The 17602-nt window shown below is 43.0% G+C and overlaps 1 protein-coding gene across 7 annotated transcripts in view; it reads right to left on the reverse strand.

The window, feature by feature from the left end:
• Nucleotides 1-1054: 1054 nt before the first annotated feature.
• Nucleotides 1055-17602, reverse strand: part of frem1a (Fras1 related extracellular matrix 1a) — a 38995-nt gene continuing 22447 nt past the window's right edge. For 4 of the 7 annotated variants that reach the window (XM_046380541.1, XM_046380538.1, XM_046380540.1 and 1 more), the window contains 20 exons: nt 15639-15824; nt 15330-15526; nt 15015-15225; nt 14599-14743; nt 14360-14501; nt 13157-13352; nt 12717-12981; nt 8935-9352; nt 7056-7257; nt 6831-6975; nt 6605-6734; nt 6414-6486; nt 5676-5834; nt 5235-5443; nt 5068-5115; nt 4796-4981; nt 4477-4608; nt 3241-3356; nt 2975-3060; nt 1055-2063 (listed from right to left, as the gene is read on the reverse strand). In XM_046380541.1, the coding sequence (XP_046236497.1) occupies nt 1861-2063; nt 2975-3060; nt 3241-3356; nt 4477-4608; nt 4796-4981; nt 5068-5115; nt 5235-5443; nt 5676-5834; nt 6414-6486; nt 6605-6734; nt 6831-6975; nt 7056-7257; nt 8935-9352; nt 12717-12981; nt 13157-13352; nt 14360-14501; nt 14599-14743; nt 15015-15225; nt 15330-15526; nt 15639-15824 (3449 nt within the window). In that variant the 3' untranslated portion in view covers nt 1055-1860. Of the gene's footprint in view, nt 2064-2974; nt 3061-3240; nt 3357-4476; nt 4609-4795; nt 4982-5067; nt 5116-5234; nt 5444-5675; nt 5835-6413; nt 6487-6604; nt 6735-6830; nt 6976-7055; nt 7258-8934; nt 9353-12716; nt 12982-13156; nt 13353-14359; nt 14502-14598; nt 14744-15014; nt 15226-15329; nt 15527-15638; nt 15825-17602 lie in introns of those variants that run through there. The other 3 variants (XM_046380542.1, XR_006842387.1, XM_046380543.1) reach the window with 3 other exon arrangements.

Genomic DNA, 17602 nt, shown 5'->3' on the forward strand with positions numbered 1-17602 from the left:
GGCTGTAGGAGGGCAACAACCCAGCAGCAGGACCGCTACCTCTTTGTGCAAGGAGGAACAGGAGGAGCACTGCCAGAGCCCTGAAAAAGGACCTCCAGCAGGCAACAAATGTGCAGGTGTTTGCTGAAACGGTCAGAAACCGACTCCGTGAGGGTGGTATGAGGCCCCGACGTCCACAGGTGGGGGTTATGCTTACAGCCCAACACCGTGCAGGACATTTCGCATTTGCCAGAGAACACCAAGATTGGCAAATTCGTCACTGGCGCCCTGTGCTCTTCACAGATGAAAGCAGGTTCACACTGAGCACGTGTGACAGAGTCTGGAGACGCCATGGAGAATGTTCTGCTGCCTGCAACATCCTCCAGCATGACCAGTTTGGTAGTGCGTCAGTAATGGTGTGGGGTGGCATTTCTTTGGGGGGGGCCGCACAGCCCTCCATGTGCTTGCCAGAGGTAACCTGACTGCCATTAGGTACCGAGATGAGATCCTCAGACCCCTTGTGAGACCATATGCTGGTGTGGTTGGCCCTGGGTCCCTCCTAATGCTAGACCTCATGTGGCTGGAGTGTGTCAGCAGTTCCTGCAAGACGAAGGCATTGATGCTATGGACTGGCCTGCCAGTTGCACCACAGACTGTCCAGGAGTTGGCGGATGCTTTAGTCCAGGTCTGGGAGGAGAGCCCTCAGGAGCGCCCATCCGCCACCTCATCAGGAGCATGCCCAGGCATTGTAGGGAGGTCATACAGGCATGTGGAGGCCACACACACTACCAAGCCTCATTTTGACTTGTTTTAAGGACATTACATCAAAGTTGGATCAGTCTGTAGTGTGTTTTTCCACTTTCATTTTGAGTGTGACTCCAAATCCAGGCCTCCATGGAATAATAAATTTGATTTCCATTGATAGTTTTTGTGTGATTATGTTGTCAGCACATTCAACTACGTAAAGAACAAAGTATTTAATAAGAATATTTCATTCATTCAGATCTAGGATATGTTATTTTAGTGTTCCCTTTATTTTTTTGAGCAGTGTATTAAGTTAATGTGACACAGAGTATTTGAGTTGCAACAACTTGATTTGAATTTAACTGTACTGAGATACATTAAGTTCTTACAACTTCAAAAACAAGTAAAGCTCACTTAAATATAATAATCTCACACTACTTCACACAATTTAGTTCGTTTACTTACTTTACGGTGATCGTTTTCTAAATTTCTTTAAGTAAATTGAACTTGTTAGAATATACAGTGAAGTACAGTACACAGAGCACACGATACAAGGCATTTTCATTATACTTTGCCTGTAGACATGGAAACCCAACAGCACTCTGAGAGAAAACTGTGTGTCAGTTAGGTTTTGGTAATTTGATTAAACAGAAATTAATTTCTGAATATGTACAATGTAAGCATAATATAAGTTAAAACAGTAAAAGCCATAAAATTAGATTTTGATACTGGATGCCATAGGTAATGTATATCAATAAACAGACAAGGGCAGTCAAGGGCTTTTGTCAGTAATCTGGCCTTGGATTTATCTGAAATAAACACTAAATACATTTATAAAAATTTATTTTACATATATAACAATACTTGAAGTGGTTAGTTAGAATAAATGCAGTGTAAACAACAACACTTAATGTTGGAGGTTACTTGAAGACACAATAATTGTTACAAAGTTCATTGTAATTATGAAGAGTATGAAGAGTATATGAAGAGTTCCAGAAAGGTTCCCATTGATCCTTATTGGAGAGATGTCTTTTATTGCAGTTTAATTGTCCAGAGGATCATTCCTTCCTCCTGAAATCTTCTGAAACAACACAGTGCCTCATAGCTGTCTTGTGGCACACAATGTCTATTCACTACTCAGGTTTTTACTGAACACACAAAGCGATGACCTCTACTTATTTTACAGTCCCTGATTTCCCACTTTGCCCTTCTCCACACCAGGACGCACTTTTTGCTTCCCTTGATTTTGGACTGAGGGGGTGTCTTTTTCCAGTTAGTGTAGCTGACCGGCTCCCCACCAACCCACTCCCAGCGTCCTCGACCCTCCCTGTCATTCAGGCCTTAAACAGCAGGAAAAAAATAAGTCAGGGTAAATAAGCTGTATTCTCAAATAGAAAAATCAATTTAATGGAGTAATTCAAAATTTTAAGGCAAATTTATATATAAAAAAATTCTTACTGCAGTGTGGTATAATGTTGACTATTTTAAATAAATACTTACTTACTTATTAGTACTTATATATTTTCATGATCAAAAGCCAGTAATTGATTGTTGTAGAATAAAGCAGGAATTAGAATGTAGAGATAAAATAGATGAGATAAGACAAAGTTTTGGAATTATACATAAACAGCAGCAGTCAGTGACAGCATAGAGCTCAGTGATGTGACACATGTAAGAATGAGAGACATCAGATCAAAATCTGAAGCAACACTGACCTTATGAAGAGCTGCTGGTATCAACCTGACCTGTGACCAGGCCTCACTACATACTGCATGCTATAAAAATCTTGTTTTGCTCTTCTTGTTGCTGTAATTTTAATATGATATTTTCTGTTATACAGTTAGGTCCTTATATATTGGGCCAAGTATAATTTTTTGGCATTTGGCCTTGGTAAACCACCACATTGAATTTGAAATGAAACACTCAAGATGTGAGTGAAGTGAAGTGAAGACTTTCAGCTTTAATTCAAGGGATTTGACAAAAGTGTGGCACTAACCATTTAAGAATTACAGCCATTTTTTACACCCACTCATATTTTTGGTGGCTTATGAATGATGGGACAAATGGCTGACAAGCAGTGTCATGGCCAGATATGGCTATAACAAATCATGCAGATAATGGTCTCAAGTTGGTTAGTTACATTTGCATTTGGTAGCTGTTGCACTGACTACAATGGGCAGATTAATTCTAAAAATATAACACCATATATGAAGAAGAATGGTATTACAAAGGATGATTCTTAGATACCCACCTATCCAAAATGGTTTTCTTCCACTGAAGTCCCACAGCCAGTCCATGTCAACTTTAGAGAGAATACTTGCTAAAGTGCCTTTATATCTGGAATCAAAAATACAAGAAGGAAAGCTGTGTATTCTAAAGATAACTCATAGTGCATGTATTTATGGTTATATTTATGCATGACAGATAACCTTTAAGAAGCATGTATGTCCATGCTTTCTGCCTCAGTTTTTCGCAAATTTTGTTTATAGTTTAACATGCAGAATGTGTAAAGTGTACCTCTCCCTGCAGGCCCTGTTAGCTATGTTCCATGTGACCTTGTGCTCAGTGCTGAGGGTGTAACAGTGGCCTCCATGAAAGGTCCAGCCCTGAGGACACATCTGAGCACTCACCATCTGGGTTTCAAAGATGAAAAATGGAAAAATGAACCTTTAAGAAATTATTTTAGAGGTCGATCAATGTTTTGTCAAGAAAAGAGAATAATTCCCTCCCAAAGTTTTATCCACAAATATTTTATATGGAGTTCCACAAGGTTTTATCCTATGTTAACATTTAACAACATCATTCACAATTGCAATATTTATCATCATGCACCCAGTTCTATAAAGGTCTGACTGTCGATCCTGATAATTTGTATCTATGGATATTAAAACTGTAGTTTCAAGCATTTTCACAGCAATTTATTTAATTATTTCAGTAATTTATACCTCAAGAAAACTGGCATTCCAATCAACTGTAGTCAAACTTTTCAGTTGCATATAAAAAAATATTAGCTATGTTCTTTATATGGCAAACCCTTTTAACATTTAACTAGTAGTGGTGACAGCAACTGTAGATTTCAACAGCTGTTTCTGGCTAGTTAGGATTGTAAGCCAACATATCCATAATGTCATTTTGACTATTAGTAATTCTAATTAAAATTCTTTTCTTAATAATCAAAATGTTAATACCATCAATCAGCATTTAATTTCTCACTAGTAGAAATGTTCATCGATGATATCTGTAACTTAATGACTGCCAGTCAACTTGTACCATTGATTTCCTTTCAAACTTACAAATATCCCTAATTCCAAAGAGACCAATCCGTGATATAATTTTAAGTAGCTGCAATTTTAATTAATGATATCTACAATTCTCACTTGTAAAGATGTTAATCTTCGTACTAGATATCTACAATTGTTCTTACATCACAGATATCACAAGTGGAATTCTAGATCTCTTAAATTTAATTGTAACAACTAAAATTTTAATTCAAAATCATTGAATTCAAATTTTAAGTCAAAATGTACAAAATATAATAATATTTCATATTAACCAGTCAAAACCACATTTTGTCAAAATGTCAATTAGCAATAACTAAATCATCATTAGTCAGCTCCACTGATTAAATGTTTAGGGCTTGCATTGCAAAAAAATATGCAATTGTCTTGACATTGTCTTTCTCCCAGAAATCCAGAAGAAGGTAGTGCATGTGTTTATTATAAAGAAGATCCCCATATTACGAAGTCAGAATACCTGATCAGTTGGTGCCCAGGGTTTCCAGGAAACACCATTGCAGTGAAAAAGCTGATTGGTGGTCTGGTTGAAATGCAGGAGCCCCATCAGTTCTGGTACACAGGGCTTGGATATGAAGTTATCAGCTGTAGCCTATGGGTTGTACAGAATTTATTTGGTGTTGCTTAATGCAATATGTTTATCCACAATAACTAAACATAAAACACGAAATAAAATCTTATAATAAACACACCTTGATCTTGATCACAAAGCAAAAGATCCTGGTTAAAGATAACTGCTCTTTGCTGTGTTAATTGAAGAAGCAGAAATTTGTACTCACATGTCCTTTAGCCAGTCCAGTTGTTTGTGCTTTTGAGTTCTTTCTGCGAGGATCCGACTTTGACGTAGTTTGCACTGCTGAAGCCTGCTGCTGTGCTCTCCTGCTAACCACCCGGATGTTTGCCTTTCTGCCCTTCCTCAATGGGGAAGTGTCGTCTTCTACTTGCATTTGCAGGATCCCATGATACTGAAATTAAAGAGAATACAGAAATAAAGACTTAAATGGCTTTAAAAGGTTCAGTAAGCTTAGTAAAAGCTGCTGCTGCTGCTTACCGTGTAAATAATGTCTGTTCCGTTGTGAAAAACTGATGAAGGTGCAATCTGAAAGATGAAACGGAATAATAATAAGTTTTGAAACTGGTGCAGAGCCACTACGAAAAGGAAAATGCCAGCTTGGATAAAGTCAAATCCAGCGCTAATCTTTAAGAACAGGTACTTGCAGACTTTGGATTGCCTATAACTTTGAGTTTCTTTTTTGGGACGTCTGTTCCAGGCCTGGAGATGCTGTCTCCACGAGTCCAGATTACTGAATCTGTTCCAAGGGGCAGTTTTTCTAGTTGAATGGATCCATGCTGGGGGTATGCATCTAACCGGATCTCTTTTCCTCCAAGAACAGGAGAATCCCCATCATGGTTCAGCTGGCACTCTCCTGTGGTGTTTGAGTTTGAGCAGTTATTAGTGTCAAATACTATGTAGACAGAAGTATTGGGGCACTTGACTATTACACCAATAGGGACTTTAATGATATTGCATTCTAAATATATAGGCAGCTTTGCAGCTATGACAGCTTCCACTCTTCTGGGAGGGCTTTGCATGACATACTTTTGCATTGCAAAGTATCTTATGAGATCTTAAAAATCCACAGCTGGGGTTTATTTTACCTCCCATCTTACTATCTGACTTTCTGATGGTGACTTGAGCCTTGTAGATGCTGCCAATCACTGTGCCTTCTGGGGAAATCAGCAGCACTTCAAATATCTCCTCAGGCTCCTCAAGGTGATCCTGAGTGATCTCCGTTTGCCAGCTTCTCTCTGACACTCCTATACAGACAAAAACGGTTTTAGAATAGTACTTCCTTCTTTATGATAGTTAGTGGTTAGCGTATGTTTGTGAGCTAACCACAGGACCACAATCTAAGGAAATGCTATTGAGACAATTTCATGTACATTATTTGTTCCCTCTTTGTATTAGATTTTCCCTCCTGCTGTTCATCCATGTACATGATGCGCGATATTAATCTATCTGTGATATCCCGTAACAATCAATATCACATATCAAGTCTCCCCCACATACACAACTATCTTGAGATGTGACTGAAAAGGTTAAGAATGAATCTTCAAGTCCAGAATCAAATCAGCAATATCTTCAGTCTTCTTATCTTCAGTTGGTATAATGGATCAAGCTCCAAAAACACTGGATCCTACACTTCCCATAATGCAATAATCCCATAGTTTCTTTTGACAGACCCTGATGACATCATTAGGATCATTATCTCAGGCTTGTCAAAGCTCCTCTGAAGTCACTGAAACATTCCACAGGGTGAATAGTACTAACCATGATAAGAAAGTCCTCCTTATTCAATAAAGCATAATATATAATCTATATAATCCAACACACACCTGGATCAAATTGAATCAGGGAAGAACTGCTTATGAGGAAATCTTTTCCAGCTGTTGCAGTCACCTCCTGTACCTGCAATAAAGAAACATGACACACTTAAGTCTTAATCTGTAAGAAACAGATCAGATGAATGATGAGCTAAATATAGGGATAAAGTGAATTAAGTTTCAATAATAAACTACTTCTGGACCTTAACAGTGACATATGAGGACTCTGCCAAATTTCCTTTTCGGATAATGTCCAGCGAGACAGTTCCCTGCTCCTCACACACAAAATACTCATGCTGAGACAGCTCCACCGCGGACCAGCTGAATTCAAGTCTGAAAAGACAAGATGAAGTACAGATTACACTGTTAATTCATTAACTGTTAGTTCGCTGTTAATATTAAAAATATATATATATATATTTTTCTAACATGTGAGAGGGCCCAGTGTTCCCCAAAGGATCAGACACCCTGAACTCTAGGCTGTCTGAGAGAGACTCTCTTTCTGTGTTGATGATGTACACAATAGTTCTCTTGTTCAGCTCCTTCTGAGAGAAACGCTGTGGTACAAAACCTCCTGCAAGAGCAAAGATAAAGAATTATTTTTTTCAATCCAAGCAAAGCTGTGATCTAGAGGGGGAAAAAATATTTTCTGACCTGTGGTAATGTTTTCAAGGTAACCAAAGTGAGGCTGGCGAACGATGCAGAATATCAGCTCTTCTTCTGTGCTATCACTGTCCTGGGCCTTCAGCTCATGAGATGACAGAAAGATCCCATGTCGTCCATCACCTAAGGTCTCTGCTCTCCAAAGAGGGAGCAGCTTGACAACCTCAGGAGGTGACTTATCCAAAAGCTTGATCTGAAATGGTACACCATTTGTTCATTAAAAAAAGTTATTTTAATACGGACGTCAAGTTGTTTGAACTTGAAATGAAGTGACAGAGTCATGATAAACACACATTAAACTATTTCAGTTTTTTAAAATGTTGTGGTGTTGTACATAGGCAGAATGGTGCATATTTTCGCCAAATAAACTAATAATAATAATTAAATAATAATAATTTGTTTAAAAAGAATGAATTGATTCAAATTTATTATTTTGCTGGCAAAAAGCATAATAACAGTTTACTGTGATAGAGTTTGAACTCCCTTTCAGTAAGAATTATGTTTCCCTGCCACTATATGGCATTGTGCTAAGGGACGGAGCGCTTTGATTGAGGGGCGGTGCGATGCGTCTCTATATATAGATGTGCGATGCATTTGCCTCTCCTCTTCTGCTTCCTTCCTGTGGCCACCGTGATTGTGTGACGTGGTCGTTGTGGGCGTATGATCCTCTTCGCTCAGAGCGCGACGGGCTGCCAGGCCGTGGGGATGTGTCGCCCCACTGGTAGTTTTTCCTGGAGATGCTCATCTGCCCTTTCGCTGAGTGATTGACCCGTGACAGGAGCTGGCTGTCTTCTGCCTCTTTCGGGCGTGGCCGTAGCCTTACGGAACGAGGCGACGGTAAACTGCCGGCAACTACCAGTCACCCCTCCCTGGGTCTGCGCTGCCGTTTTGGCTCTACTACCGTTTTGGCTCTACTACCGTTTTGGCTCCACTGCCGTTCCGGCCCTCCTCCCGTTTGGCTCTATTATTGTATTGGCTTTATTGCTGTTTTGGCCTTATGTGGAGTTTGTTCCTTCCCTTTTTTCTGTGTTGGTTTTTTTCCTTTATTGTATTGATGAGTTTGTTATATTGTTTTTTTCTTCTTTTCTTTCTTTAAGTAAATGTTTGTTTAGTTCACGCCAGTTATACTAACCTTTGGGCTTGTTTTATTAATCGTTATTTCTTCTGTTGTCAGGTGTCGTGGGCTCCCTGTGGCCATTAATCCCTGGTGGCGGTGTGTTCTCCACGGTCCCCCCTTTTTTTGGTTTTGTGTGTGCGTGAGTGTGTAGTTTCACAGGTGATTCTTTTGAGGACCACCCCCCTCTTTGTCTTATGGTTGTCCTGCTGCATGGTAGCCCCGGCCAGCTTCATTCGCCCCTTGGTTTATTTTATTGTGTGTTTAATTGGTGTGACTGTTTTTGAATTGTATTTTGTCTATTTCATTTGTTAATAAATTGTTTTGTTTCTCTACCCCTGTGGTATTGAACCTGTGTGGCCTTGGTCTAAATAACCAACACAGTCAAGCTCAGATTTCCTGTGGCGCAATTCCCCGGGTGGCGTTGTCGCAACCACGATTTTTATGCTCCTTAGCGTACACCTCGCCACAATTAGAATGACATATTTGCCATTGTCACCCGTGACCACAGTGTGTAGAAAATCTTTGTGAACATTATTGAATCTGGTTAAATACGTTTCTTATGGAAAAAAGCTGCTAAGGGAAATGGATATACTACTCTCTTCCCATAGGATCCCTAAATGTGAGATGTGCAGTTAAAAGACTGGAATACAATCTCCACCAGCGATAATGGAAGGATGTGACCACACAAGTGGCTCAGGTTGCTGGGTGAGTTGTGGCTCAACCACAAAGTTTCTAAACCCTTTTACCATCTACCTGAATTGTGAAGAACACAGGTGCTATATGTAATCGCCCATCCACTAGGAAGCCTCGATTGGTGCTGTCACAGGCAGTGAAGGCAAATCGGTCGATCTGAGATGGCCCCCCATCATGTTTATATGTTACTGCCAACTCCTCTATGTTTCTCTGGGTGAAGCTTGACCCAGCAGTTAGGGTGGCACCACCTAAAAGCAGCCTGCCATACTGTGGAGGTTGAAGGAGAACAAAGGTCAGGGCACTGGGTGGAGTGTCAGGGTCAGACACAGCCAGGCAGTCAGGACCCAGAATTATGGAGGAACCCTGCGGGACTGAGAGGTCCTTGTTGGAGGACAGAGATGGCAGGATGCGATCCACCATTTCCACTGCAATCTCAAGACTTCCATTTCGGCTGATCTTCCCATTGCTCACAACAAACCTGCCAAAACATACAAGACTGTTAGGCTGTCCGAATCATTGTGGTCACTGTAAGAAATCAATTCACAAGAAAGCTAAGAATCATCTTTCAATAATCTGTACAAGGCAGTTATGTATGTCTGCCTTAGCCAATGTAGGACCTTAACTGTAGCCATTATTCAAGTTTCCATATAATTATTGCACAAAATTCATTTCCAGAAAATCTGCACAAGAAAATCTGAATTCATTTGCATTTCTATCCATTATCATTTTGTAGGAATTGAGTGAAAATATGATGGGATATGAGATGATGAAGATAAGATGGTGGTGCTATTTTTTTCAGGTCGGGTGCCATTAAACCTTTGCAGAAGAAAAGGAAACAATGCCACAATGTAGTTAAAAGAGCATGAGTCAAACTCATATGAACAGTAAACTTCATGCTGATATGACATTTATGTTTGCTTTCATGTATTAATGTGAGGTAAATTGCAGTCTCCTCATTGCTCCACACAATAATTTCATCTATTTTTGCTCCCTTCTGAGTGACATTGAGTCTCATGCTTCATGTTTGTCATGATTCATTCATTAAGTCTCTTTCCACATTGTGGCATTTAAGTTTCATTCAATTCAATGCAATTTATTTTTATATTGACAAATCACAACAAAAGTTATTCCATGACACTTTTCAAATAAAGCAGGACACACTCTTCTACCACACTTTCCCCCCATGAGCGAGCACTTGACAGTGGCAAGGAAAAACTACCTTATTATTTTGACTTTAAAATGCACGGTAGTTACAGTATAGCATAGGTTCCAATTCTGAACCATAAATGCAAATTGTTGCATCCAAAACAAAATCACAACTGTGTTCTGTGAATCTCCCGTAGGCGCACCACCCATTGGAGGGTTCAGAAGGGGCCGGTGCAATGTGGTTTGGGCGACAGCTGTGCGCTGGGGCCCCGACGACACAAACCCTGGACAAAAACTCTGGCTATGGGGACATGGAATATCACTTCACTGGGGGGGAAAGAGCCAGGCTAGTGCGGGAAATTGAGTGGTACCGGCTAGAGATAGTTGGGCTCACTTCCACGCAAAGCCTGGGCTCTGGATCTTCTATTCTGGAGTTGCCCATGGTGTGAGGCAGCGAGCTGGTGTGGGCTTACTTATAGTCCCCCAGCTCAGCCGCCATGTGTTGGAGTTCTCCCCGGTGAATGAGAGGGTTGTTTTCCTGCGCCTTCAGGTCAGGGATAGGCCTCTCACTGTTGTCTCGGCCTATAGGCCAAACAGCAGTGCAGAGTACCCAGCTTTCTTGCAGTCCCTGGGAAAGGTGCTGGAAGGTGCTGGAAGCCGGACAGACTTGGCAGACCCAAACACAGGGTCTGCTGGGAACGTCTGGCGGAACTCTCTGTCAGAGGGGTCTTCAACTCACACTGAGAGTACTTCGACCAGATCCCGAGGGAGGCCAGGGACATTGAGTCAGAGTGGATCATGTTCTCCACCCCCATTGTGGAAGCTGCTGTTCGGAGCTGTGGTCGTAAGGTCTCTGGTGCCTGTCGCAGCAGCAACCCCTGAACCCAGTGGTGGACACTGGAAGTAAGGCATGCCATCAAGCTGAAGGAATCCTATCGAGCCTGGTTGGCTTGTGGAACCCCTGAGGCAGCTGACGGGTATTGGAAGTCCAAACATGCTGCAGCCCGAGCAACTATGGAAGCAAAAACTTGGGTCTGGGAGAAGTTCGGAGAGGCCATGGAGGAGGACTATTAGTCGGCTTTGAGGAAACTCTGTCTGGCGCCTCAGGAGGGAGAAGCAGTGCCCTAATAATACTGCTCACACTGGAAGTGGAGAGCTGCTGACTTTGACCGGGACAGTGAAAGGAACAGTTCGAGGATCTCCTCAATCCTGCCGCATTCCGTCATGGAAGCAGGGACTGGAGACTCTGCAGCATTGCGTGGCCGTCGGGGACAGTACCCTTGGACGGGCTGACCGGGGTGGTGGTCCCTCTTTTTAAGAAGGGGCACCAGAGGGTGTGCTCCAACTACAGAGGGATCACACTCTTAGCCTCCCTGGGAAAGTCTATTCCAGGGTACTGGAATTCAGCTAGTAGTTGAACCTTGGATCCCGAAGGAACAATGCAGTTTTCACCCTGGTCGTGGAACATTAGACCAGCTCTATACCCTTCACAGGGTGCTTGAGGTTTCGTGTGAGTTTGCCCAACTGGTCCACATGTGCTTTGTGGACTTGGAGAAGGCATTCGACCGTGTTCCTCACGGCATCCTGTGGGGGGTTCTCCGGAAGTATGGGGTCTGGGGCTCATTGCTCAGGGCTGTGCAGTCTCTGTACTCTCTGAGCAGAAGTCTGGTTTGCATTGCTGGCAGTAAGTCAGACCTGTTCCCAGTGCATGTTGGTCTCCGGCAGGGCTGCCTTTTGTCACCGGTCCTGTTCATCATTTTTATGGACAGGCTCTCTAGGCGCAGCCAGGGGCCGCAGGGTGTCTAGTTCGGGAACCACAGGATTTCATCTCTGCGGATAATGTTGTCCTGTTGGCTTCTTTGAGGTAGGACCTTCAGCATGCACTGAGGAGGTTTGCAGCCGAGTGTGAAGCGGCTGGGATGAGAAGCAGCCGGCCATGGTTCTCAACCAGACAAAGTTGGTCTGCCCCCTCCAGGTTGGAGGAGAGTTCCTGCCTCAAGTGGAGGAGTTCAAGTATCTTGGGGTCTTGTTCATGTGTGAGGGAAAATGGGGGTGTGAGATTGACAGGTGGATCGGTGCAGCGACAGCAGCAATGCGGTCAATGTATTGGTCTGTCGTGGTGAAGTGGGAGCTGAGCCGAAAGGTGAAGGTCTCAATTTACCAGTCAATCTACGTTCCTACCCTCACCTACGGTCATGAACTTTGGGTCATGACCGAAAGAATGAGATCTCAGATACAAGCAGCTGAAATGAGCTTCCTTCTCAGGGTGGCAGGGCACTCGCTTAGAGAGCTAGGGTGAGGAGCTCTGTCACCCGGGAGGAGCTCGGAGTAGAGCCACTGCTCCTTCACATTGAGAGGAGCCAGCTGAGGTGGCTCGGGCATCTGTTTCGGATGCCCCCTGGACCTATACCCCACCGGAAGGAGGCCCCGAGGAAGACCCAGGACTTGCTGGAGGGACTATGTCACTCGGCTGGCCTGGGAACACCTTGGGGTCCACCCGGAAGAGCTGGAGAAAGTGTCTGGGGAGAGGGAAATCTGGGCATCGCTGCTCAAGCTCCAGATAAAGCAGAAGAAGATGGATGGATGGATGGATGGATGGATGAATGTGTTCTGTGAATTGATAAAATCTCAGCCACAGTGTGAACTAAACCTCAACAAAATTCTTGAGAAACTTGCTCAACGGATTCTGGACTCACTGAAAGGTTTCTGTGGGTGTGCTGGCACGGTTGTCATGCATGTAAGCCACAAGGTTGGCTGCTATGTCCATCTGGCTGAAAGTGGTGATGGCCACTCCGGGATGTTTAATGTACTCTATGTGTCCGTGACGAGGAAGGTCGGTGATGACATACAGAAGCTCCTCAGGCTTGTCTGTGCCATCCGTGGCTAACAGCACATCTGTGGTGAGAACCACACGATCCCCACGGCTGACGTTGACTGGCTTCACAAAGAGAGCAATATTTCCTGAAAATCATGGTAAAAGAGACATTTCAAGGCTAAATTATAACTGAAACCACAATTGAAACTGGGAAAAGGGCAGACAAACATGATATGGCCTGGCAGTCACAAGGAGTTAACAAATAGACTATGTGATCAAAAGGGTATGTCTAATGAAGAATTTAAGGGTGAATTCCAGTACCTTTTTCAAGATCTCTGACAGATATGTGGAAGTGCTGTGGTGGTGATTGATTCTCTCCATCCAGCAAGTAGAAGACAAAGAAATCCTGTGTTTTTGTGCCATGCAGAGTTGTATGCAAGTAGCGCAGAAGGTTCATGTCCACCTTATCCTGAGTGCAGTTCTTCCCGGCTGTCAGTGTCACCCAGTCCTGACCTTCCTGAGACAGGATTAGTCACAGTTAGGAGTGCTACACTTCTGAATGTTATCCCAGTGTTTATGGTGACAGTTTACTATAAAGTAAAACTAAAATTACTCTATACACTATAAGTGAAGACATTATAAGGTAAGAAAACATGATACAGACATGATATAAATATGCCCAGTGGATAGTTTTCACCAGCCAATTTCCATGTCCAAACATTTTTTTTTCTATCCAAAGTACTGAGATTTAATTATCAGTCCAGTTCTTGCTTTCAACTGCATGAGCATTCAGTGATGACGTAACTTTGCTAAACATACAGTAAACCGATTTTCATACCACATAAACATTAACAAAGACCGGTGCATGCCTAATAGCTCAGATTACACTGTTTAAACTGCAAAACCCACTGATTCCTTTGGGAAATGAGAAGCACAAAATATTTTTAATATGATCAAAGTTTATTGAAACTGCTCTGGGGACAGATTTGTGAATCTTTGTCCTGTAGTGCAGGAGAAAATGAACTTTTTGACAATTTAAAAATTCTTTCTAACAGTGATGAATGTGTCAGTTGTTAGAGTTGTTGTAATGCTGTATTAATTTTTTTTTTTTTTAACCACTTGGGGGCAGCACTGCAGGCTATAAACAGTGGCATATTTTCATCACTTCACTCAGTAGTTACGGCTAACATGTTAGCAAACAGTTGTCTCTTTGCCTACCAAGCAGACACAGAGCAAGAACAGCAGCATTTAATTTCCACTAACCCCGAAGGCCAAAATTTGAATCAGTAAAGATGACTTGTCATTTGGCTTTAGAACTAGCAAGTTCATATTTTTTCATATTTGAGGTAAAAGCCTTTATCCTTTATCATAGTGTTTGCTAAACTGTCAGTATGAGGTAGTGGCCCAATCATCTATTTGGTACCAATGATTGATTCACTATGTTCTCATCACTTAATACAGCTAAAATGTCACAAAATATAATATCAAAGTTTTTTCTCTGAAATATTGTGGCACTGCACCAACCTTAATCTGAAGTAGTCCTTGGGTAGGAACACTCTTGAATATGTACATGACTTCTGAAGAAGGAGTGTCACTGTCCTGTGCAAAGAGTGATACACTGGATATAAGCCTAGCCTCTCCTGGCTCCACCTGGAGTCCATTGTTCCTGAAGAACAGAAAATTAAGACAAGGTTCACTTTTCTTTTCTACAATGGATAATATGACAACTCAAACAGGAACTGTACTGAAGGTGTCAGTCTAACCTTATGACATGAGGCTGCTCGTCGTTAACTGGCAGTACTTTAACCATCACTTGTCTGTGGAGTTGGTGCCTACCATCAGTCAACTGGATGGTAAAACTGTCCTCCATATTTTCTGAGTCATCATGCATATATGTCAAATCCATACCTGAAAGCAGATGATGCTACAAATTAATTTGACTTCTTGAAAGATGTAATACTGAATATAAATGATTCTAAAATGTCTGCATGTTAAATGCCATCTCGTATAGGACGTGAATGTAACATTAGCTCTGAGACGACATACTGTGAGCTTACACTGAGACAAACCTAACAGCAGATTAATAATTAATAATGTGAACTCCTTTGTTGTTCATTTTATTCCTGTGAATGAACTGGTCTGGTCTGGTCTGGCCGTAGCACTGGTGTGTGGACAGTACCATTTGCGAGATCTGTCATTGTAAAGTCGACCACTGACAGTTGACGGCTGGCCTCCCGTTTCTTGTAGACTAGCTTTTCATTGCTGTGGTTGATGATGCTGCCATGCTGTGGGGCTTTAACTACACTAAAGTGCAGGATGTTCTTGGGTACATCCAGGTCCATCGCATGCAAAACTGATGAATCCAGCTGCTTCATCTCTCCTTCTCGCACCTCATCACAGAATGACATCAGTGAGCAGTGGACCATATTTTGTTAACAAAGCTTGATGGCAGTGTTTTTGGTCTTTATTAGTGAAACTAACCATTAAAACTTACTGTGATGTTATGAGCCACAAACTCTGGAATCTCATCATTTGTGGGATTAATAATGATGTAGAAGGGGACATGGGCAGAGCTGCGTTTGCCATCTGATACACAGAGCATGAATTGATCGGCTGTGGGCTCCATCCTCTGGTGTCTGGACTGTACATAGTTTACATAGCCGTCAATGATGTCTTTGTATGAAAAGGAGGCTGGAAAAAAGACGGTTAGACAGTCAAGAACATTAAATAATATTTTGGTTACATTTATTAGATATATTAGATATATTAGATATTAGATATAATATCTATCATTAATGCGTACCTATGCTTATGCCTGTGTTGCTTTTCTCAAAGCCAGGGCTGGGCAGGACATTTTCAATGTAGCCAAACTGGGGAGGAGAAATCAGACTGACCACCAGCTCATTCATGACAGTGTCCACATCAGCGGCCTTCAGATGAGATGCAGTTATCGGAGCAGTCCCACCCTCATCCACTATAAAGATGTCTCCTACAAAAAAGGACACATAATGCTAAAACTCCAACTGTTTAAATCCTTTTACCCTCCCTCATGAAACAAGTCAGGGGTGTCCCCTTTCCCTGCTTTTATTTAGTGTTCAGATGGCCTTGTAGCAGAAAAAACAAAAGAGCAAAACAGACTGTGGACCACAGGCAGCAGCCACTCTTACTGAATAGTGGCAGCCTTATATACTGTAGTTTGCCACTGATTATGTCATGTTCCTTGTCTGTTAAGTGTTTTATTTTTTTCCTCATGTTTCATGTCTTGTCTTCCTGTTTTATTTTGTGATCACTCACCTCTGTCTCTGTTTCAGGTTCTTGTCTGCTCTGCCCCCTCCCTGTTTGTGTGCACCTGATTGTTTCTCCCGCACCTGTCTCTTATCACTCTCCGGGGGAATCAGGTGACGTGAAACCTTTTCAGACCCAGTGTGAACTGCATTTTGAACTGCAGGCTGCGGCTTTTCCCTTGGACCGAGCGAAGGTGGCTTTCATCATCTCCCACCTCACAGGGCGAACAGAGGCGTGGGCTACGGCAGAATGGAGCCGCAGATCGGCAGCCTGCTCTGCCCTAGCCAGTTTAACTCGAGCCCTCGAGCAGGTGTTCCAACACACCACGTCAGGCAGGGAAGCCGCCAGGTCACTACTCAAGTTGAGGCAAGGTAAATGCAGGGTATCTGACTATGCTATTGACTTCCGCACCCTCGCCGCTGTAAGCGAGTGGAATCATGCGGCATGCTTTTTTCCAAGGACTTTTTTCTCTGAGTCTGTGAAAGAACAGCTGATTCCCGTTGATCTACCAGAGGATCTGGATTCACTCATCGCCTTGGCCATCAAGATCGACAAGAGACTCACCAAGCGTGACCAGGAGAGGGGACAGCTTCGGGCTCGTTCGTCGCCACACTGCGGGTGGAGGAACGACTCCCAGGATCGACCGAACCATGTCCGTCCACCGGCATCCAGCCTGCTTCCCATTAACCACCCCATGGAGGAACCAATGCAGCTGGGTCGGACCCACCTTCCCATGGAAGAGCGTCTCCACCGACAACAGGACAGAAGGTCTACTACTGCGGACAGCTTGGACATTTAGTGAGTGCTTGCCATGTCAAAGGGGCCAAGGCACAGCCTAAGAAGCAGCTCGTGGTGAGTAGAAGCTTCGTCATTGGCAACCCTGCCAGGTTCCAGACACAAGTTAGGCTTATTTCGGACTCTAATTCACTTCTGGTCTCCGTGTTCATTGACTCTGATGCTGACGCTAACCTCATGAACTCTTCTCTTGTCAGGAGACTGGGACCGAGAAAAGTCTCCATCGCCCTCTTGAGGTTAAAGCCATGGATGGCACCCTCCTGGGCAGGATAACTCACTGTACTCAATCGGTTAAGCTAATTTTTCCTGACGCTCATACCGAAATGTTAAATTTCCATGTTTTTGACTCTGTGGCTCATCAGGTAATTTTAGGTCACCCCTGGCTCCGGGTCCATAATTCTGACTTTGACTGGGGCAGTGGGAGGATTACCTCCAGGGGGCCTGAGTGCGCTGGTTCCTGTCTTCCCAGGTCCAGCAATTCAGCTGCTGCTCCTGACTCATTGAACCCTGACCTAGTTAATGTGTCGCCATGTTACCATGACTTAGCTGAGGTTTTTAGTTAAGCCAAAGCCATGTCCCTGCCGCCACATCGCCCCTATGACTGTGCCATTGACCTGTTACCAGGTAGTAACCCCCCTAGGGGCAGGTTGTTCTCTCTCTCAGCTCCAGAATGCAAAGCCATTAAAT

The sequence above is a fragment of the Scatophagus argus genome, chromosome 23 (assembly GCF_020382885.2).
Source record: "Scatophagus argus isolate fScaArg1 chromosome 23, fScaArg1.pri, whole genome shotgun sequence".
NCBI classification, from domain to species: Eukaryota; Metazoa; Chordata; class Actinopteri; family Scatophagidae; genus Scatophagus; species Scatophagus argus.